At 42.5% G+C, this 24948-nt stretch overlaps 1 protein-coding gene across 2 annotated transcripts in view; it reads left to right on the forward strand.

Moving 5' to 3' along the window:
- LOC110521747 (rho GTPase-activating protein 39) overlaps positions 1–24948 on the forward strand; it is a 148593-nt gene that overhangs the window by 83316 nt on the left and 40329 nt on the right. For both annotated transcript variants that reach the window (XM_021599581.2, XM_021599582.2), the window contains exon 2: positions 17868–18293. In XM_021599581.2, coding sequence (XP_021455256.1) covers positions 17868–18293 — 426 coding nt within the window. The remainder of the gene's footprint in view (positions 1–17867; positions 18294–24948) is intronic.

Consider the following 24948-nt stretch of genomic DNA (forward strand, 5'->3'; position numbering starts at 1 on the left):
CGGGTTAGGGGAGTGTTTGGCCGGCAGGGATGTCTTTGTCCCATCCCGCACTAGCGACTCCTGTGGCGGGCCGGGCGCAGTGCACACTGACACGGTCGCCAGGTGTACAGTGTTTCCTCTGACACATTGGTGCGGCTGGCTTCCGGGTTAAGTGGGCATAGTGTCAAGAAGTAGTGTGGCTTGGTGGGGATGTGTTTTGGAGGACACACGACTCTCGATCTTCGCCTCTCCAGAGTCCGTACGGAGTTTCAGCGATGAGACAAGACTGTAACTCCGAATTCGCTACCACGAAAATGGGGAAAAAAACAAAAACAGTTTTGATAGCTAGCATTTAAAAATAGCTAATATTTGTATTTCTCAACTGGTAGCCTAATTGAAGTGCGCTTTCCTTTCACCATTCAATTCCATCTATAGGCAGTGTTGCCAGGTCTACCTAAAATGTTCAGCTCAATGACCTCTGAACCCCTCCCCCCACAAGGCCTGAAAACTAGCCAAAAAATGTTGCCACATTTATCCATAAAACCCTTTTTCCATAATGTTATCGCGCAAATTAAGAAGGCATATCTACAAACTTTTTAACGACGTAGGCTAAAAAACTAAATTCTGTTTTCCATCAAAATAATAATTCTTGCAAGTTTAAGGATGTGTCACAAGATAAAAGTTAAATCGCCCTTATTGAACTCTCCACACATGCGGAGATCATCTGTTCACAAAGACATAGCCGTTGGAACCAAAAATCTACAATTTGGACTCATCAGACTAAAGGACAGATTTCCACCAGTCTAATGTCCATTGCTCGTGTTTCTTGGACCAAGCAAGTCTCTTCTTCTTATTGGTGTCCTTTAGTAGTGGTTTCTTGGCAGCAATTCTACCATGAAGGCCCGATTCACACAGTCTTCTTTGAACAGTTGATGTTGAGATGCATCTGTTACTTGAACTCGGTGAAGCATGTATTTGGGCTGCAATTTCTGAGCCTGGTAACTCTACTGAACTTATCCTCTCCAGCAGAGGTAACTCTGGGTCTTCTTTTACTGTGGCGGTCCTCATGAGAGCCAGTTTCATCATAGCGCTTGATCATTTTTGCAACTGAACTTTCAAAGTTCTTGGCATTTTCTGGATTGACTGACCTTCATGTCTTAAAGTAATGATGGACTGTCGTTTCTCTTTGCTTATTTGAGCTGTTCTTGCCATAATATGGACTTTGTCTTTTACCAAATAGGGCTATCTTCTCTAAACCACCCAACCTTCTCACAACACAATTGATTGACTGAAATGCATTAAGAAGGAAAGGAATTCCACAAATTAACTTTTAACAAGGCACACCTGTTAATTTAAATGCATTCCAGGTGACTACCTCATGAAGCTGGTTGAGAATGCCAAGTATGTACAAACGTTTCATCAAGGCAAAGGGTGGCTACTTTGAAGAATCTCAAATATAAAATATATTTTGATTTGTTTAGCACTTTTTTTGTTACTACATGATTCCATATGTGTTATTTCATCGTCGTTGATGTCTTCACTATTCTTCTACAATGTAGAAAATAGTCAAAATAAAGAAAACTCCTGTAATGAGTAGGTATGTCCAATCTTTTGACTGGTACTGTATTTATATCTTTAAAGATTAATGCCATGGCGGCCGTGGTGCAATTTAGAAGTATCCCAATAACCCGCCACCCGCGACCAATACATTTTCAGCAGGAAAACGGTGAACCTGGCAACCCTGTCTATAGGCAACAGAAGGCAGGTTTCATCATGTCACACACCACTTTAAAATGAGCTGGAGGCAGTATTCATTTTGAAAACATATACTTCATTGTTTGAACCCTGAACGTTTTACTTCATGTTATGAGGCACGTCTTATCTTGCTTCAAAGTAGCCTATAACCAAAATCCAACCATATCATTGAGCCAATTGTTTTATAAAGATTTCCACATTGCATCCAGTTGCCTCTTTCTCTCATGTTCTATTGGTTTTCAAATCAACTTTTTTTCATTAATCGGGTAGCCAAAGACAAAATCCTAGTCATATTAGCAACCCATGCTAGTTGTTTTATCTTTCTATTTCCCCTCTTTAAAATGTTGAATGGATACTTTCATCTCCGTCACATGAAACCGCTCGCATGTGCAGAGCGTTATTGACAACCTAATTGCATTATGGAACAAAAATGTGCACGTAGCCTACTGCCTTGTGCACATTGCTGCCCTTATAATGTGAAGAAATAAACGTTTATCAGCGTTTTAAGTGACATTTTTTAAAAGTATTATAGCCTAGGCCTACTGGTTGTGTGAATTTGGGATCCTATCATCATTTTTGTAAATTATTATAGCCTAGGCTTACTGGTTGTGTGAATTTGGGATCCTATCATCATCCCAAAAACTGACCTGTGTAGGACTCTAACACACACACACCCTATGTCCATTGTGAGAGAGCGTGCAAGCTCTGTGGTACAGTAACAGTAATCTACTGGGGCTTTGGCTGAGGTCAATAGATTCCTGGGTGATAAGTCTCTGTCTCTGAACATAGACTACAGCAAGGGACCATGCGCACATGCAGTACACATTACACACACACACACACACACACACACACACACACACACACACACACACACACACACACACACACACACACACACACACACACGTGTGTTCCTACAGTGTGTAATCCTAGAGAGCCTGAATGAAAGTGGAACTCATCTCTGAGTCCTGTATTGTTCTCCCCTTAAGAGTGTGTGTGTCAAATCAAATAAAGGTTTATTGGTTGCATACACTAAGCAGGTGTTATAGCGCGTGCAGCAAAATGCTTGTGTTACTAGCTCCTAACAATGCAGTATAATGTCAAACAATGTCATTATTTCTTTCAATAATGACTAAATAATTTTGCCAATCATCCAATTTTATCAGCAGTAAGATACTGTTAGCCATTAGCTGCTAACAGATGAGAATTGCTAGCTAACTGGCAAGCACAGAAACCGTCAACAACTTTGTGAGGACAGACTCCTTGAAATCGTCTGATCGCTCTCTAGTGGCAGAAGTAAGAACTGCCAAAAATGCACAGTCAAAGAGGAGAATAATTATTCTGTCAAGGATTTATTTTTATTTTTTATTAATCGAGGCATACTAAGACAAACACAATGTGACAGTGTGTAAATAATAACACATTAATGCAGGAAATGAAAAAAATGGTTAAAATGCTGGAATTAAAACATGAACTATGCAAATGAGCAAAAGCTGTTTGCATTAAGGAAATAAACACCTGGCTCAAATAGAAGCCTGTCTTTAATAAGCACTTGTTGTATTCAGTGATTTATGCAAATAAATGCCTGGGCTATAATTTAAGTTTGACGGTACACTCCAAAAAATGCTGGGTTAAAAACAATCCAATTTGGGTAAATATTGGACAGAACACGCAATGGGTTATTTTAACCCAGCCAGTTGAGTCACAAACAACCCATTGTTTTCTTTAAGTTGGGTTGTTGATCCTGGGTTATTGAACTATTATCCCCTGGGTAAGATCAGAAGACTGGAGGCGTGGCTTACTAGGGGGGTAGCTTTCAAATAGTTAGTTTTGGCCACCCCTGAGAGTAAATGTAATTCTGGTTAATCTGTCCTGTTGTTTTATCAGAGCACTGAATAAGGCTTATACAAGAGTATGAGTTCCTTACGTGCCGATGCATATCCCAATAAAGTGTTGAGGATGAGTTCATTTTCATTTTCTGTATTCAGGGATAACTCAAACTTTGTTTAAAGCTTTGTTTCGCTGACAGTCACAGCTGATTTTTGGATTGTACAGCGATTTGCTCTCTTTAAATATAAGTCATCTGATTTATTCGTTTCAGTCTCTGAATTGTTTAATCTAACTTTTTGCCACCAGCTCCTGATATATATCAAGACATGAAATCTACAATCTGTTTCCTGAATTAGCCTAGTGTGCATATGCGCCCAGCTGGGTGCACATGCGCACTAGACCGAGCTCGTTTTCCCCGGTTTTCCCTGGCTAAACTAACTGGTTAGCTGAACTATGCTAGTTTTCGCTCATGTTTATAATTTGACAACGTTCTCTTTTTTACGTTTGACTTTGTAAAAAGAAGCCATTACAGGACTATTTTATCATCACTAATCAAATGTATTGTAAGGGAAACAGACTATAGTAGGCAGTAGGCCTTTAGAATAATGCAAAACATATCCTTGACTCTATCCAAGTTGATGAGCTGGAAACAAACGATGCCAGTCAGTTTTCACAGCTGGCCCATCGAATCTACACCTAAACTATACCGAAACTAATTTCACACATAATAGCAGGCAAGATTAAACTGACAATAATCTGTGACAATGTTAGGCCTATCAGTTTGTACATGAAGAGATGGGCGCATCTTGTGTTTGGCAGCTGCAGGGAAAGGAGCATCACTTTATCAAGAGTCATGTAGGCAAAACATTTTGATTCCTATGTAGTATCAGAAAGAGCATATTCTACAGTTTCTATGATACTTTGTCAAATAACTCTCAAACTTCAAGATGTGCAGCTCTATTTCCAAATGTAGCATTTTCCAAGAATATCCGTGCTGTCCATGTATTCATCAGATGAACAGTCACGTGTCAGTATTGCTGTGGCTACTAAGCAAATACTAGTAAAATCATAACATTACAATTTAAAATGTACTATTCTGTTATCAATGGATGAATGGGTGATAGAAACCAAATAGAAACTGATAATGGTGCATGTGACTTCAATGAACCGAATGATGAGGAAGAAGATTTAATTTGATTGATCTGAATGATGAGGGTGAAGAGGATGATTGAATTTAGAACAAAAGTTTAATGATGATGAAGAATTTTGGGTGTTGTGGGCGGTCTAGTTATTTTATTATGAAAGGCTGAAAAGGGTATATAATTTCCCCTCTGAGAGTCAAATCAGACACTGAGGTGTAACGTAGAACGTGTTCACAATAGCAATAGAATGGACGCACTGGCTGCATTGCAAAGGCTGAAGAAATTAGATGAGTTGGAGTCGGGTGGAGGATTGGATATTGAGCTTGAAATCGACGTTGCTGATGAAGAGTCTTCATCTGATTCTGATGTTGACTTCGAGCCTCCGTCTCCGCTGCCTGAGCCTCAGAAAACCCAGAACAGAGCCAACTTAGACTGTGATCCCAACTGCCACCATGAGACAGGAGTTTGGAAGTAACAGCACGGTTTGGGTAGAAAAGAGTGACGAGTTTATGTGGCATGCAGATGTAGTAGCACATCAGAGTAATGTAATGTTGCTCATGCGCACAGAAAAGGAAGCAGTACGTAGGACATGTCTATGGATGAACTCAAAGCATTTATGGCACTCTTGTATGTCTGTGGGGCATACGGCGGTAAGAGCATGGATGTGGAGTTATTTTGGTCTGATAGGTATGGTGTGGACTTTTTCAGAGAGACCATCCCACGCAACCTCTTCCCAGAGATTATGCGTCACCTGCGGCAGGTGCTCACAAAACAAGGCCCATGAAAAATGTGTGCAGTGCAACCAATTTTGTTTGTGGGGCTTGCCTGCACAAAACCCCAACGCTGTGTGCTGACTGTGGACCCGAAGCATAAAAAGAAGATGAGATAGATTCATGTGTAAAAACACGTGTATAAGGGCACAATACAGTGTCCGATACAGTCAACAAATGACTGTTTTATATCTTGCCATGAATATATTTCCACAAATATTTATTTATAAAATTCAACTTTTACAATTGTTGCACTGGTGCGTTTGTTTAAGAATACAGCAAATAATTTCACCTGTGCACCTGGCTGGTTATATTATTATTATTATATTTCTTGTTTCTATTTTCTGTAAAGAATCTGTAACTTGACTTTATTAATGACTATAACTCTTACTAATCAACGCTACAAATACAGTTGATCAAATGGACTACACTATAATGTTTTTATTATAAGTGAAAGAAAAATATGCTATTGGCCTAAGTTTTTTTTCTAGGACTTTGTAGAATTATACAAAACATATCCTTAACTCTATCTAAACAAATAACTATTGTTGTTATTTTTTTATTTATTTATATGTTTCCACAAATATTTCTTCATGCAATTAATTCTTTACAATAGTTTATGCACTATTATTCAGGTGTTGGTGCTTATGTTTGCACACTTTGCGGGTTGATATGCATATGCTGAAGGGGACGCCCGGCAATGTTCTCTAGCTGGTACTTATAGGCTGAAAGGTCAGGCAGTTTTAGTGTTATCGTGGATCCAAGTTCAGTTTTGCGAGCCAGGCCTAATCGCTCTTGTGTCTGAATGGAAGCAAGTCCTTAGGTGGCTACGGTCCTTGATGATCTTACTGTGACACTGGGTGCTGTAGATTTCCTGGAGGGAAAGGAGTTTGGAGAGTCCTGCAGTTGCTCTCGATGGTGCATCTCTAGAAATGTGTGAGGGTTTTAGCTGCCAAGACAAATTTCTTCACCCTCCTGAGGTTAAAGATGCCCTGTTGCGCCTTCTTCGCCACGCTGTCATTGTGAAGGGACTATTTCATGTCCTCAGTGAGGAAATTGAAGCGTCTCACCCTCTCCACTACGGCCCGGCGATGTGGATGTGGGGCTCTCTCTGCTGTCTCTTGTAGTCCACGATCAGCTCCCTTGTTTTGTTGACATTGAGGGAGAGGTTATTTTCCTGTCACCACTCTGCCAGGGCCCTCACCTCTTCTTTGTAGTCTGTCTCATCATTGTTTGTAATCAGGCTTACCACTGTTGTGTTGTCAGCAAACTTGATGTTTGAGTTGGAGACGTGCGTGATCACACAGTAATGGATTAACAGGGAGTACAGGAGGGAGCTGAGAACACACCCTTGTAGGGCCCCTGTGTTGAGGATCAGCGTGCCATAGGTGTTGTTGCCTAGTTTCACCCCCTGGGTTCGGCCCGTCAGGAAGTGTAAGACCCAGTTGCACAGAGAGGGTTTCAGGCCCAGGGAACCTGAGCTTAGTGATAAGCTTGGAGGACACTATAGTGTTGAAGGCTGAGCTGTAGTCGATGAACAGCATTCTTATGCTGGTATACCTCTTGTCCAGGTGGAATAGGGCAGTGTGCAGTGTAATAGCATTGTGTCATCCATGGATCTGTTGGGGCAGTATGCAAATTGTAGTGGGTCTAGGGTGTCAGGTAAGTTGGAGGTTAGGGCTGTCCCGACTAAAATAAATCTTGGTCGACCAAGAGTCATCTGTTCTTTCGACCAATTGATTGGTCTAAATGTTAAATTGTGTATTTTTCCATATATAGACATATCCTATGTGTTTCAATCAAATCAACTATATGCACTGAGCTTGTCTTATACTTTGATCCTTTGATGAAACATTTAAGACACACAAATGACTAAAGGGAGTCCGACTGCAATTGATTTGATTGTGCCGGGCCGGGCTCAGACTTGCTGCGCTGTGTTAAAAAAAAAAAAAGCAGCGAGTGACTGTGCGACTTGCACCCGCTGTCTCTCTCTCACCGCTGCTACAGTGACCGCCACATATCAACAGCGTCCCTGTTTCTGACCATTTGAGCAGACACATGCACATTTGTGGCCTGCTGGAGGTCATTTTGCAGGGCTCTGGCAGTGATCCTCCTGCTCCTCCTTGCACAAAGGCAGAGGTAGCGGTCCTGCTGCTGGGTTGTTGCCCTCCTACGGCCTCCTCCACGTCTCCTGATGTACTGGCCTGTCTCCTGGTAGCGCCTCCATGCTCTGGACACTACGCTGACAGACACAGCAAACCTTCTTGCCACAGCTCACATTGATGTGCCATCCTGGATGAGCTGCACTACCTGAGCCACTTGTGTGGGTTGTAGACTCCGTCTCATGCTACCACTAGAGTGAAAGCACCGCCAGCATTCAAAAGTGACCAAAACATCAGCCAGGAAGCATAGGAACTGAGAAGTGGTCTGTGGTCACCACCTGCAGAACCACTCCTTTATTGGGGGTGTCTTGCTAATTGCCTATAATTGCCTATAATTTCCACCTGTTGTCTATTCCATTTGCATGTGACATTTATTGTCAATCAGTGTTGCTTCCTAAGTGGACAGTTTGATTTCACAGAAGTGTGATTGACTTGGAGTTACATTGTGTTGTTTAAGTGTTCCCTTTATTATTTTGAGCAGTGTATATACACATCAGACTCCGACATTGCTTGTCCTAATATTTGCATATTTCCTAATTGCATTCTTTGACTTTTAGATTTGTGTGTATTGTTGTGTTATTTGATTTGAATGCACTGTTGGTGCTCGGGACACCAGCATTTCGCTACACCCGCAATAAAATTTGCTAAATATGTGTATGCGACCAATACAATTTTATTTGATTTAACCCACATATTCACACACACGAGTAAGACCAATAATAGGACTGCACCGTGTTTCATATGGTGCCTAATATAACCATCACACACTGCATCTGGAGCGACTGACAGAGATCTAACACAACACAGAGCACACATCACAAAGATCCTCAGCCTTTGAAGCCTCGCATGGAAGAGTACACGAGCACACTGTTACGTTCCCCAATAAGAAACCAAAAAATCGTCGCTCACCAGAAAAAGGGAAGAAATGAGTCACTGACGAACCAAAACGAAACAGGTGGGGTTTTAAAATGAGTTCTGAAACACCTCCATGGGGTCCAACTGAGCGCTGGCCAATTAACTTCAGTTGGGTCTTAAAAGATCCCCAGAATGGATATCCACTGGATTACAATAAAAACACACCAATTTAGGATACCCACATGAAAAAATCTACCATGTTATAAATACTATAGTATTCAATTTTGTGTGTTTGCAGACTTTTCTGTAGTACTCACTGTGGTGTATTTGTGTACTTTAGTAGTATGTATTACTGTAGTATACTGATATATTTACAGTTAACTATAGTAGTAAAATAACTAGTATATACTATAGTAATTTATGTAGTGTTGTTGCAGATTGTAGTATACTGTAGTATTTACTGTAGTGTTTCTGTTTTATTATCTTGGACATAAAGTGGAGGCTTTCACCTTCAGGAAATCTACTAGAGAAATACTAAAAGAGCATATTTCCTTAAGCTGTAGGCAGGATTGGGCTCTGAACAGATAATTCAGATCTTCTGCTCTTTTCTATAACCTGTAGGTAACACAACATATGGCCTATACTTGGCATTTAGGTTTCTCACTTTTGGGGGAATGGGAATGGGCAGGGTATATGCAAATTAAATACTGTATTATTTACTAAAGTGAAAAAGTGTAGTGACTGTGTGGACTGTAGTGTTTTTGCTAACATTACCGTAGTATTTACTAGTGTTTTCTTTGCAAATATTACTGTTGTATTTACTATAGTATTCTACAGGATACTACAACAAGTAAGTACTACACATGATCAGTGTGTAGTATAGTATTCTACAGTATTCTACAGTATATATTTGACTATACAATAATATAGTACGTACTGTAGCGTTCTATAGTCAACTGTAGTATTTTATTTTGTGGGTACAGTAGGGAGTAAAAATAAAAGTGAAGCAAACCGAAACGGGACAACACCAAGGTAAAGGTTGTTCAACAACCTGAAGCAAAAGCGCTAAACAGAGGTATAGCTCTTCCAACATCTCTTTTCCAAGCTGAAGCAATGGGCCAGCAGCCCTTAAATATCAGCTGTGCTAGCACAGGTGAAACACCTTCAGACTAACGAGGACAACAGGTGCAACACATCCTGCAATGAGGAGGTACCCCACACCCAAAGAGAACCAAACTCGAAATTGAGGGGAAAAAACTATGCCGGTAGCACACATACACCACACACACATTTGAAAAGTGTACACACAGGCCTATTTGCTGTGTCTACCTGTATAAGGGAGGGGGCTGGATTTGAGTGGTAGAAGCGTTGAAATCCTGTTTATTTTCTTGCCAGCAGAAAGCTCTTAACCTGATGAGTCAGTCTGACCGGCAGAGAAATGCATCCAGGCATCAACACACACACACACACACACTAACACATTGACACACCCCCACACACACAGCGAAACATTTATATATTTGTCAACAGTTTGATTATCCAGTCCTCAGCTCACTGCTTATCATCTGTTTGCTTTTTATAGAAAAATTTGTCGGCTGTAAATATCTCAACTGTTAAAGCCATTTTACACTGAAGGCATCCCAAACTCTAAACGACTTTGTCTAAACGACTTTCTCCTGAATGCAACCTCTGTGTCAGATTTCAAAAAAGCTTTACCGAAAAAGCACACCATGCAATAATCCGAGTACGGCACTCAGACACAAAAACAAGCCATACAGATATCCGCCATGTTGTGGAGTCAACAGAAGTCAGAAATAGCATTATAAATATTCACTTACCTTTGATGATCGTCATCAGAATGCACTCCCAGGAATCCCAGTTCCACAATAATGTTTGTTTTGTTCGATAAAGTCCATAATTTATGTCCAAATAACTCCTTTTTGTTCGCGCCTTGAGTTCACAAATCCAAATTCACGATGTGCAGGCCAGACGAAAAGTCAAAAAATTCCATTACAGTTTGTAAAAACATGTCAAACGATGTATAGAATCAATCTTTAGGGTGTTTTTAACATAAATCTTCAATAATGTTTCAACCGGGGAATTCCTTTGTCTTTAGAAATGCGATGGAACGCAGCTACCTCTCACGGGAGCGTGCCTGAATGAGCTCATGGCACTCTGCCAGACACCTGACTCAATCAGCTCTCATTCCCCCCTCCTTCACAGTAGAAGCCTCAAACAAGGTTCTCAAGACTATTGACATCTAGTGGAAGCCTTAGGAAGTGTAATCAAACCAAATTTAAACTGTATCTTGGATAGGGAAAGAGTTGAGAAATTACAAACCTCAGGCCCTAGTTGTGTCGAACCTGGACTACTGTTCAGTCGTGTGGTCAGGTGCCACAAAAAGGGCACCTGACCTTGGATGCAAACAGAGAGCTAATATTAATCATATACATGTCAATCTCTCCTGGCTCAAAGTGGAGGAGAGATTGACTTCATCACTACTTGTATTTATGAGAGGTATTGGCATGTTGAATGCACCAAGCTGTCTGTTTGAAGTACTGGCGCACAGCTTGGACACTCATGCATACCCCACAAGACATGACACAAGAGGTCACTTCACAGTCCCCAAGTCCAGAACAGACTATGGAAGGTGCACAGTACTACATACAACCATGACTACATGGACTGTGTTCCACTTCAAGTAATTGATGCACGCAGTAAAATTTGATTAAAGAAAACAGATAAAAATACACCAGCAGAGACTGTGAAGCAACACAAACACAGGCACAGATGTTACGCCCCTGAAAACAGGGGAGAAATAATCACGAGCGTGATACGGTGTTGTATTCTCAATTCAACGTTTAGTGTAATCATTTCACAAAAGTAACACATTACAAAACAACAGAAAACCCATTATACAACTAACACAGCAAAATATCTTATTAACAATGTACATGTTCATTCACAATCGACATAAAATGGCAGCTACTCTCAGTACGATGCTATTCTTCACTTCAACCGAGCAGGGCTAATATTACTCTCTTCAAACTTAACTCTAACTTCCTCAAGACGTTACTAAGACACACCTTAAACACTCTTGACATGTTAGCGAGTTATAACATTTAAATTACTATTTTATCATCAATAAAGTACCTGAAAACAGGGGAGAAATAATCACGAGCGTGATACGGTGTTGTATTCTCAATTCAACGTTTAGTGTAATGAGAAAAGACCGCGATTTCCCCAGGAAAATGGGTGGAGACCAGAGCAATCGATCTCTCAATTCTTACCCTTTGACAGATTTTAACGTTAACACAATTATATGAATGTTATTCATCTCTATCAACTAATACTGAATGCATCTTTTTAACCTTAGATGTTTTACGATCCTCACATACTATAAACTTACTAATACTTTTTAATGTATAACAGGCTATTAATATTTCCTTTAACCTGTCACACAGACACATGCATACACATATACAGTAACATGTGCACTATACACACACACACACACACACACACACACACACACACACACACACACACACACACACACACACACACACACACACACACACACACACACACACACACACACACACACACACACATGGATTTAGTACTGTAGATATGTGGTAGTGGTGGAGTAGGGGCCTGAGGACACACAGTGTGTTGTGAAATCTGTGAATGTATTGTAATGTTTTTAAAATTGTATAAACGGCCTTCATTTTGCTGGACCCCAAGAAAAGTAGCTGCTGCCAAGGCAGGGATCCATAATAAATACAAATACAAATACACACACACACAGCCAGGCATTCCCAGTTGAGTCAGCAGTGTGTCTGTCTGGCAGATGTGAGTACAGATGTGTTTGATGATATACAGTATGAGATCAGAATCCTATTTGGCCTTTAAAGACAGAGGAGAGGAGTGACTAGACTGACTCAGCCTGTGATTGGCTGAGGGGTGACTCTGGGCGTGTCCTATACAGGCTGTGATTGGCTGGGGCTGTCTTGTCCAGGATGTAATATGCTGGGCGGGGCTTATCTAGGCTGTGATTGGTTTGGCGAGAACTACCCAGGCTGTGATTGGCTAGGCGTGGCCCACCATGTTATAAAGTGGATGAGAGCGTGGCCGTGGTCACGGATGACCCTCCCTTTGTAATCACATTGATTGCATTAGATTCGACATGGATTAACAGATAGTTAGGGGATACAGCAGTGATCCCATTTCGTCTTTTAGCTGGGTTTGGGGAAAACCTCCCCACCCACTGTTTCACCTACACTATCTGTGCGAGCTGCCTATGGAATTGTTTAACTATGCACAAATTGGTATGAGATTGCATACTTTACCACTACTCTCTCTCTTTCTCTCTCTCTTTGTTTCCATCTTCTCCTCCTTCCTCTGTCTCACCTCCTCCTCTCCCTCTATCTCTCCCTCCCCCACCCTCTTTCTCTCCCCCGTCTCACACACTCTATCTTTCCCTCTCCTCCTCTTCCATATCACACTCTTTCTCTCTCTCTCTCTCTCTGTCATGTTCCTACTGTATTCCTACTGCATGCCACTGACTATCTACAGCTGTCAGGGATCAGCCTGGCTATCAGAGGTGTGTGTGTAGGTGTGAATGTGTGGGACTTATCTCGAGAGCTCTCCCAGTAATGGCTTCCCTGTGGGAGTATGACAGCTGCAGACTGACATTCCTGCCTGGCATGTGTATGTGTGCAGATTTCCGTGTATGTACCAATTAATGCTCGAACACGTACATACAACAGATGTTTGAGTGTGTTGCTTATTTACTCTGCAGCGTGTGTGTGTGTGTGTGTGTGTGTGTGTGTGTGTGTGTGTGTGTGTGTGTGTGTGTGTGTGTGTGTGTGTGTTGTGATAGCTTGACTCTCTGACACTCCAAGGCTGCAGACTGGGCAGGGTGGTAAATAGACTAGTCTACTGCTGGGAATGGCTATGAGTCTAACCTGCAGCCCTGTGCAGACTCGGCTCAGAAGACTGTAATGGACTTAACCTCCAGCTGGGAATGGTAGGATAATTCTACCAAACCATGCTAACCTGCCAGCAGTATAATATTGACCATAAATAGTCTCACATACAGTGCCTTGCAAAAGTATTCAGCCCCCTTGAACTTTGCGACCTTTTGCCACATTTCAGGCTTCAAACATAAAGATATAAAACTGTATTTTTTTTGTGAAGAATCAACAACAAGTGGGACACAATCATGAAGTGGAATGACATTTATTGGATATTTCTAACTTTTTTAACAAATCAAAAACTGAAAAATTGGGCGTGCAAAATTATTCAGCCCCCTTAAGTTAATGCTTTGTAGCGCCACCTTTTGCTGCGATTACAGCTGTAAGTCGCTTGGGGTATGTCTCTATCAGTTTTGCACATCGAGAGACTGACATTTTTTCCCATTCCTCCTTGCAAAACAGCTCGAGCTCAGTGAGGTTGGATGGAGAGCATTTGTGAACAGCAGTTTTCAGTTCTTTCCACAGATTCTCGATTGGATTCAGGTCTGGACTTTGACTTGGCCATTCTAACACCTGGATATGTTTATTTTTGAACCATTCCATTGTAGATTTTGCTTTATGTTTTGGATCATTGTCTTTTGGAAGACAAATCTCCGTCCCAGTCTCAGGTCTTTTGCAGACTCCATCAGGTTTTCTTCCAGAATGGTCCTGTATTTGGCTCCATCCATCTTCCCATCAATTTTAACCATCTTCCCTGTCCCTGCTGAAGAAAAGCAGGCCCAAACCATGATGCTGCCACCACCATGTTTGACAGTGGGGAGGGTGTGTTCAGCTGTGTTGCTTTTACGCCAAACATAACGTTTTGCATTGTTGCCAAAAAGTTCAATTTTGGTTTCATCTGACCAGAGCACCTTCTTCCACATGTTTGGTGTGTCTCCCAGGTGGCTTGTGGCAAACTTTAAACAACACTTTTTATGGATATCTTTAAGAAATGGCTTTCTTCTTGCCACTCTTCCATAAAGGCCAGATTTGTGCAATATACGACTGATTGTTGTCCTATGGACAGAGTCTCCCACCTCAGCTGTAGATCTCTGCATTTCATCCAGAGTGATCACAGGCCTCTTGGCTGCATCTCTGATCAGTCTTCTCCTTGTATGAGCTGAAAGTTTAGAGGGACGGCCAGGTCTTGGTAGATTTGCAGTGGTCTGATACTCCTTCCATTTCAATATTATCGCTTGCACAGTGCTCCTTGGGATGTTTAAAGCTTGGGAAATCTTTTTGTATCCAAATCCGGCTTTAAACTTCTTCACAACAGTATCTCGGACCTGCCTGGTGTGTTCCTTGTTCTTCATGATGCTCTCTGCGCTTTTGACGGACCTCTGAGACTATCACAGTGCAGGTGCATTTATACGGAGACTTGATTACACACAGGTGGATTGTATTTATCATCATTAGTCATTTAGGTCAACATTGGATCATTCAGAGATCCTCACTGAACTTCTGGAGAGTGTTTGCTGCACTGAAAGTAAAGGGGCTGAATAATTTTGCACGCCCAATTTTTCAGTTTTTGATTTGTTAAAAAAGTTTGAAATATCCAATAAATGTCGTTCCACTTCATGATTGTGTCCCACTTGTTGTTGATTCTTCACAAAAAAATACAGTTTTATATCTTTATGTTTGAAACCTGAAATGTGGCAAAAGGTCGCAAAGTTCAAGGGGGTCGAATACTTTCGCAAGGCACTGTAGCTACCTTAAGGTGAATGCACTAACTGTAAGTCGCTCTGGATAAGAGCGTCTGCTAAATTACTCAAATGTAAAACACTGAACAAAAGGCAACATGCAAGATGACTGGGAAAAAATAAGGTAAGGGCGTGGATCAGATAAAACAGTCTGTATCTGGTGTGACCACCATTTGCCTCATGCAGTGCGACACATCTCCTTTGCATAGAGTGTATCAGGCTGTTGATTGTGGCCTGTGGAATGTTGTCCCACTCCTCTTCAATGGCTGTGTGAAGTTGCTGAATATTGGCGGGAACTGTAACACGCTGTCGTACACGTCAATCCAGAGCATCCCAAACATGCTCAATGGATGACATGTCTGGTGAGCATGCAGGCCATGGAAGAACTGGGACTTTTTCAGCATCCAGGAATTGTGTACAGATCCTTAAGACATGGGGCCGGGCATTATCATGCTGAAAGATGAGGTGACAGAGGAGGATGAATGGAAAGACAATGGACCTCAGGATCTCGTCACGGTATCGCTGTGCATTCAAATTGCCATCCATTAAATACAATTGTGTTTGTTGTCCGGAGCTTATGTCTGCCCATACCATAACCCCACCGCCCCCATGGGGCACGCTGTTCACAAAGTTGACATCAGCAAACTGCTGCACTCATACGATGCCATACATGCTGTCTGCCATTGAAGCCAGGATTCATCCATGAAGTGTACACTTCTCCAGCATGCCAATGGCAATCAAAGGTGAGCATTTGCCCACTGAAGTCGGTTGCAACGCCAAACTGCAGTCAGGTCAAGACCCTGGTGAGGACGTTAAGCACGCAGATGTGCTTCCCTGAGACGGTTTCTGAAAGTTTGTCCAGAAGTTGTTCAGTTGTGCAAACCCAAAGTATAATCAGATGTCCGGGTAGCTGGTCTCAGACGATCCTGCAGGTGAAGAAGCCGGATGCGGAGGTCTTTGACTGGCGTGGTTACATGTGGTCTGTGGCTGTGAGGCTGGTTGGAAGTATTACCAAATTCTCTAAAATGACATTGGAGGTGGCTTATGGTGATAAATGAACATTCAATTCTCTGGAATCATCAAACATCAAACTTTTAACAAGACACATCTGTTAATTAAAATACATTCCAGGTGACTACCTCGTGAAGCTGGTTGAGAGAATGCCAAGAGTGTGCAAAGCTGTCATCAAGGCAAAAGGTGGCTATTTTGAAGAATCTCAAATCTAAAATAGATTTTGATTTGTTACTACACTTCTTTGTTTACTACATGATTCCGTAAATGTTATTTCATAGTTTTGATGTCTTCACTATTATTCTACCTTGAATGAGTAGGTGTGTCCACACTTTTGACTGGTACTGTATATACAGTATATCACAAAAGGTTTAGACAATAATGGCTGTGTGTTGAATTATTTTGAGGGGACAGCAAATTTACACTGTTATACAAGCTGTACACTCACTACTTTACATTGTAGCAAAGTGTCATTTCTTCAGTGTTGTCACATGAAAAGATATACTCAAATATTTACAAAAATGTGAGGGGTGTACTCACTTTTGTGATACACTGTATATGTTTTATAACACTAGTTACATACAAATATTACATGTTTTACTCCAAGTCCAGATCCTAACCAGGGTTGTAAGTGTGCTGAGTGTGCTCGTCCAACAGGCTATGATGTTTGGGCTCACAACACAGAGAGGAGTGGTACTTATGCTGTGATGTGATGATGAGAGCTGGAGATAGAAGAGCAGTCTAGCACCCACACACTCTCCTGTACTCACAGGCTCTATGGTAGGGATAGGGAGTGCGTGTGTGCGTGCGTGTATGTGTGTGTTTGTGTGTATTTTAATGATGACGAGGGCTGTAGAGGCCCCCAGAGTGATATTTTTATCGACTGTCTCATCCATCATACTCCTACAGCTACAGCAGCATGAGACCCTGGGTAGGCAGTATACTGAGGGGGGGGGTCAGCCCTGTCTTTTAGCTTCATACATTCATAACATTATGCTCTGTCTGACTGAGCAAGAGAGATACGAGGTGAGAGAGAGAGAGAATGAGAGAGAGGGTGTGTGAAAGAGAGGTCGTGTTTCTTTTGTAGTTGACAAATACAAACCCCCCCCACACACACACACACACACACACACACACACACACACACACACACACACACACACACCCAGGCACCCTTAGCAGCAGTTGGCAGTGCCCAGCCCAGGCCCATTAGCACGTTGTCTGTGTGCTACGCGGTGTGGTCTGGGTGGTGCAGGTTGTTGTCACATCATGACCCAGCTGGCATACACAGGAGAGGAGAGAAGCGCTAACAGGCAGACTCCCGGCTGCAGAGAGGCTCATACGCTGAAGCCAAAAGTCATGTCTGCAGAGAGGCTCATACGCTGAAGCCAAAAGTCATGTCTGCAAAGAGGCTCATATAAGCTTTACACAGGGTTGGTATAGGCATATAGCAGGTCAATGATGTCCTAATGCCATATTACATAGCGGTTCAATTTTGACCACCGTACAGTGGATGCAGTCCAGGCCCTGTTTTAATTCTACAATGTCTCATGGCCTCCAGCATCAGAAATGGGTCCTTTTCCGATTGGACATTGGACAATAAAGTTATATTGTAATCCCCCTCCTCTGTCCCCCTCTGCAGGTTGGAGTGGGTTGAGATCATCGAGCCGCGCACGCGGGAGCGCATGTACGCCAACCTCCTCACCGGAGAGTGTGTGTGGGACCCCCCTCAGGGGGTGCGTATCAAGAGGACAGGGGACAACCAGTGGTGGGAGCTGTTCGACCCCAACACCTCCCGCTTCTACTACTACAACGCTTCTACGCAACGCACCGTCTGGCACCGCCCGCAGGCCTGTGACATCATCCCCCTCGCCAAGCTACAGACGCTGAAGCAGCACACGGACGTGCCCTGCCCGGGAGGGACAGGGGGGGACAAAGGAGGGAGGACGTCAGCGGATAACAGTCCAGGGAGGAGCAGTGCCGTCAGTAGAGAGGGGAGCACCTCGTCTTCACTGGACCAGGACCTGACCACATCGGAGAAACAGGGGAACAGAGAGGAGGCAGAGAGGTATAAACACACCACACAAAATAAACTACACGAACATGACCACAACCCTAATTTGACCACAACACCAGACCAGGAACTGAACACATCGGAGAAAACAGGCGAGGAATACACACCACGCTGACATCAACCCTAACCCTTAACACAACCACAACACTAACCCTAAACACGAACAATGTCCCTGACCCCAAGCAGGGACTGGGGCTATTTACATTGTTTTGTTCACAAACTAGGTTGTTTTTCTATGTTTGAGTTTCAACAGCCAGGGAAGCGAAGACAACGCTTCTACTAGTCAGATCTCACAATCTCACAAACATGACTTGAGTCATGCTACCACGGTAACGTCCTGCCCTTAAAGGGGCAGGTGAACACCCGTGATATTTTGGTTAAAAGACTCAGGACACCAACAAATGTATTGTCAATATACCACATTAGTTACTTCGAACTAGTAATACATTTATTGTTTTAGAAACATTACAAAACATGCTCATCAATTTTTTTGAGTTTTAGTTGGTGGTAGATTTGTTTTTATCTACCTGACACAGTGGCTGGTGGACTAAAAGTAAATGTTATGCCCTGACCACCAAGACAAATCCTGTAGGCTCTCTGTCGCTCTCTCTTTTCCCATCTCTCTCTCATTTTTTTATCTCTCTATCTTGCTCTTTCTCTCTCTCTCCTCCCTCTCTATTGATTGACCCATTTCTCCTCCTCATTCAGATTTCCTCATTCTCTCACTCACCTTCAGTTTTCCTCTCTCCTCCTCTCTCCCCCTCTCATTCAATTCATCTTGTTCTCTCTCTAACGAGTCTGTCTTTTGCTTATTAGCTGCAATCTGCTGCAGTCTTCTGTGATTGGTGGAAACGCTTGGCCGGGGTCGCAGTGTCCTGTAAATGTGTTCAATGCTCCTGTCCCTGCCAGAGCTGGAAAAAGACCCTTCTCCACACACACACACACACACACACACACACACACACACACACACACACACACTCCATTACCAAACATATTTCAATAATATTTGATGTCGGTATATCCCCTCTATGTTGGCCTGTGTGGTCCAGTACAAGTTGTCCTCTAGAGGGTTTTTGTGATTTCAGGTCATTAAATAGCGAGACTGGTTTGTCACGGTCACACCGGCCATCCTCCAGATGGATTGTGGGTATTAACCTTGAGGTCCACAGAAAAAGACAAGGATTCCATTTAGGAACCGTGGAGAGAGAGAGGTGAGGAAAAGATTGAGGGAGGGAGAATAAGAGGAGTCTGAATTTACTGAAATCCTTGAGCCATCCTATTCCCTACTATGTCACTGTCTGTTGACTAGTGTGTGTGTGTGTGTGTGTGTGTGTGTGTGTGTGTGTGTGTGTGTGTGTGTGTGTGTGCATGTGTGTGTGTGTGTCTGTGTGTGTGTGTGTTCCAGTGCGTTGCCAGCACCCTAAATATAAAGCACTCTCTTTATTCAACCACACTTTGAAGGGTGTTGGCACTATCCTCCTCCCTCCCCTCTCAGAAATCACCCAATGTCACATGGATGTTAGTGCATTTGTCTGTCAGATTGTATATGCAAAAACTGTTTGAGTATCATTCACTACCATTAGATGGGGACAGCCTGACAGAGAGGTGTTTTGCTGCGGCGGAGTTTGAGTTGAAGTTCAGTGGAGTTGAGTCGATTAGAACCCTAACTTCCTGAAGGTCATGCATATTGATGAACACATCCGTAATGCATGGTATATACTAAGCATATATGTGTGTCTGGGAGTGTGTGTGCTTGCATGGGAGGCCATCTGGAGTGAGGAGTGACAGACTGCAGCTGTCACATCAACCTGCCCCGGCCTCACCTGAAAAAACAAGCACACACACCTGCTGCTATGTATAGCATCATTATTGTTATTTTATTGTGTTACTTTTTATTTTTATTTTTAACTTTATTTAGTAAATATTTTCTTTAAATCTATTTTCTTAAAACGGCATTGTTGTTTAAGGGCTTTTAAGTAAGCATTTCACGGTAACACCTGTTGTATTCGGTTTGATTTGATTTTGTGTGTGTACATACAGTATGGGAAAGGAAAAGGGATACCTACTCTATTGCACAACTGAATGCATTCAACCAAAATGTGTCTTCCACATTAAACCCAACCCCTCTGAATCAGAGCGCTGCGGGGGGCTACCTTAATCGACATCTAGGTGATCGGTGCCCGGGGAGCAGATGTTGTTCAGGTTCGACTGCCTTGCTCAAGGGCAGAACGGCAGATTTTTTTCCCCACCTCAGCTCAGGTATTCAAACCAGCGACCTTTCGGTTACTGGCCCAACACTCTTAACCGCTAGGCTCCCTTACCGCCCATGTGTGTCAGATGTCCGTCAAACGATGCTGGCCTTCAATTCCCCTTTGATTTGACTTCATTATAATAGTTGGTTGGTGATGGGTTGGTTGATCACATTGATTGATTGTGTTAATTAAATCATTACAGTGGCTAAAGCCATGCTCGGTCAATACACATGAGAACAACAAACCCAGCCAGGTAACCCTCCTGATAGGAGTGGAAGCCACTCACACACACAGTGTCGATAGAAAACGCAATGGGCAACCTGTCATTTTTGTGCTTGCTAAAGGCCTCTTGGTCCCTCAGCAGGAAGATAAGGGAGAGGGGAGAGAATGTGTAAATTGATTTTGAAGGTCGATTGTCTATGAATTATTTATGACTGGGGAGAAGAGAACAATGTTCACTTTGTAGTGGCTTTCTAGAGAGAGAGAGAGAGGGGGGGGGGGGGATTTAAAGAGCTGAAGAGGAGGAGACATGGAAAGAGAAGACAGACAAGGTGACTGGGAGTGACAGAGTGTCCAGGAGGGAGATCAGGAGATGATAGAGGAGAGGTGGAGAGTGTGAGCGAGGAAAAGACAGAGAGAGAAGAGAGGTGGTTGTTTCTCATGGCTTCCGAGCAAAGTATGGTCCGGCCCAACACACACAGCACTGTCATCTTTAACGCATGCACGCACGCATGCACACACACACACACACACACACACACACACAAACCCACACACACACACACACACACACATACACACACACACACACACACTCATTGGCCACTCCAGCATTCAGCTGTGGCCTTGGGCATCAGAGCATGGAACTATTGAAGACAAGGGTGGCCAATGCTGCAATCAATTTCACACCCTACTCTCTCTCTCTCTGTCTTTATCCTCGCCTCCATCTCTCTTTCTCTGGCTTTTCTACTCCACTTCCTCCATCTCTCTCTCTCTCTCCTCCTTTCTCCCAAAACTCATCATTTATATTTCTCTCACAGTTTCTCTCTGCTGTTCACTGTTTACTGAAAAACACACAAGGTGAAAAATGTATCGATGTTGCCTTGAGGGGCGTCTAAGATTTGAAAACATTGGGGGCTTAGTACAAAGCCAGTAGGGGGGTCTTGGGGGCATTCTCCCCCTGCCAAAAAAAGAAGGAATTTCAACAGCTAAATTCATGAATTTGGTGCACTTTTAGATATACATTGAGAGATTAGGACATTGAGACATTAGATCTTTTTCAGGAAACTTGCACCTTCCCACCTGCCACAGCAGACACTGCCAGTACTCAATTATAGTTGCTACTGTTGTTATCTCTACTCTGGAACACTCTGTACTCTGGAACACATACATCTACAGTGTATTGCCAAAAAACCACTCAACAACTTCAAACATATAGACTCTGACCTGTCCAATGAGCCAAACTGATTTTTAAAAATCCCACAGTACCCAAACACCCCTCTTAACACACACACACACCCACACACTGGGCAGTAATTAGAATCCATAGAGCAGATTTAAGTGTTGGTCTATTGCGTGCTCACCCCTGCTGTGACTCTCTCCATCGCTTTTGTATGTGTCATTTGTTGCTGTCTTTCTTGTCTGCCCTCTTCTGTTGCTGTATTTTAGTACGCTGTGTTGCTGTCTCTTGTCTACCCTCCTCTCTCGTCCTGACCTTGTTTTACTAGTAATTTCACAGGCCTTTTCCTCCTCACCTGGAAATTATTCGTAAACCATGTTTTACTTTTTCACTGTCTTTATTTCACCTCTTATAATTTGTGCAAATAAATAAAACGAATTAGAATCTATAGAGCATCTTAAAGTAATACAGTCTACTGTGTGCTCATTCCACCTCTGTTCTTCTCCATCTACCCTCTTCTGTCACTTTCTCTGGGTCTTGTCTGTTGCCGTCTGTGTCTTGTCTGTTGCTGTCTCACGTTCTAGTTTGTTAATGTCTCCTTATCTATCCTTTTCTGTTATGGCCTGTTCTATTCTTCTGGTGTCTCTCTCCATCATATCCTATTCTTCTGTTGCTGTCTCTGTGTCTAGTCTGGTGTCTCTCTCCATCATATCCTATTCTGCTGTTGCTGTCTCTGTGTCTAGTCTGGTGTCTCTCTCCATCATATCCTATTCTTCTGTTGCTGTCTCTGTGTCTAGTCTGGTGTTTCTCTCCATCATCTACTCTTCTGTTTCTGTATCTGTGTCTTCTCTTGTGTGTCTTTAGTTTTGCAATCCAAAACAGTCAAGGGGATACTGGGGTAGCGGCATTTGTTTTGAGCCTGTGTCTGGGTCACTTAAATCATCCTCTTCCCTACCATTTGCCCCTGGCTGCTGCTGTTCTAAGTGCTCCACTGGCCTGCTGTTCTCATCTGTCCTCCTCCCTGGCTCATCTGAATGGTAGCAAGGTAGAGGTGCAACATGACATTAGTTAGTTGTAAAGGGCACTTCCTGATTTGGCCTCGTTTTAGGTTTGGTTCATTAATAAATGCTAGCGGCCTGCCTGAATTCAAATGTGAGTTGGTTTCGGGGTTTGGTTTGATGTGGGTGTCTTGTGTGTGTGTTCGCAGGTGAGAAGAGTTAGTCAAATTATTTAGCCAATTAGCTTCAGTCAGCTGGTGTGCGACCTGACTTTAGATAGTCTATCTACTGGGCTTGTTAGGGACCTTCAATAAATTGCACAATGTAAATGAGACAATATTTGCACACCTTTTCGTTTTCTCATTAAATGCTTTCAATATTTGTCTATGCATTTCTGCAATTTATATTTGGTTTGAGGTTTTTAAGTCATTGACATTTTGAGATATTTGAATTTGAACATATGTACATTGTGTAATTTACCGATGGTCCCTAAATAGCCCCATATTGATTTCCAAAGTCAACCACAAATATATCACATGCAATAGGATCAGGTCGCATGCAGCTGCACTCCGAATTGATGATTACTTGTGTAATGCCAGCTGTGGGCATGTGGGCAGGAATGACATAAACCCTACCTTCATTTACGTTGTGATGCAGTCACGACCACAAGCCTCACAAAAGTCAGTTTTGGATGAGACTGACTTTATGACCAAAAATATTCTGTTTACACTTTGTAGTCAATTTTGACAGTAGAATAAATGTTTCTGACTCACGTCGATGCCAAAAAGGCTGTTTTCTAAATGAGAAATATTTTTTTAGGAGAAGTCGCTCTTTAAAGTTACTGACACACGACTAGGGCAATTCAACTAAAGAAACATTCAATTGTCTACATAACATGACAGATAAGTAGCTGCATAGCCCCTAGGCTATATGAATATAAAGAGACATGAGCCCCAAAAAATGATCCGTAGAATGTACTAAGTTACAAGACCATTCTGTATGATATACAGTACATGGAGTACACAAGTGTAATGAAATGCTTACTTGCAAGGTTAACCTTGCAGGCAATGCAACAACAATAGAAAAAGTATGTTTTTAAAAAAGTGAATAAAAAGAGTAATTCAAGTAAAAGCTCTATGAAATCATTTCACAAATTTAACAACGGACAATTTTTTACAAATAGTTACATATCCTATATGCAAATGACAGACACGAGCCAAGCATGTTTACCTGTAGAAGGGAATAGTTTATAAGACCTGTCAGTTCTACATCAACATTGCTAATTTTAAACAGGGTTAAATGTAATGTTGTTGTAAAGTTCAACTTCAGTCCACAGGGGGCACTGTGTAACTGTCAGAAGATATGTGCTTCAGCCAGTAGCTACCGAAGTGGTTAGCCAGCTACAGAATCAAAGCCCATCAAATACACTCGCCGGAAATAAACACTTTTCCTAACATCATGACTTATATCAACATCCTTAGCTTGCCCATTCACTAAATATACTGTTAACTAACTCTGACGGACACCCAATAGTTTAAGGGTACTGAACGCTAATGCTAGTTTATTAGCATTAGCCAACCATTATGCTGAGGGAGACTAGCTAATTAGCCAACTCTGCTGCTGCTGCACTTTGACTTAATGGCTGTTCTGGCCTCTCCACCTCATTCACCGTTGCCTCAACCAACTCAACCCGTTGGTTCGCTTGTTTTGCCACTCTTTCGGAAGAAGTTCTGAATATCCATATTTTCTGCTATGCTGCAGACTCTTGACTGAGTGACGGACGTTTTGCTGAGTGATGACGTTGGCATCGAACCGCTGGTGCTGTAGGTTTGGGGGAAGAGGTCAAGGGACATGAGTGGGCCACTGCATTGTGAAATCTCAACCAATCCTAGCAGGCACCGCGTCACTCCAGGGGCTTCTTGCAGTGGCTGCTACTGCCTAGCTCAATATATTGTATTTTTTGTTATATACTGTGTAGCGCAAGTGATGTGTGGTTA

The sequence above is a fragment of the Oncorhynchus mykiss genome, chromosome 30, assembly GCF_013265735.2.
Source record: "Oncorhynchus mykiss isolate Arlee chromosome 30, USDA_OmykA_1.1, whole genome shotgun sequence".
NCBI lineage: Eukaryota > Metazoa > Chordata > Actinopteri > Salmoniformes > Salmonidae > Oncorhynchus > Oncorhynchus mykiss.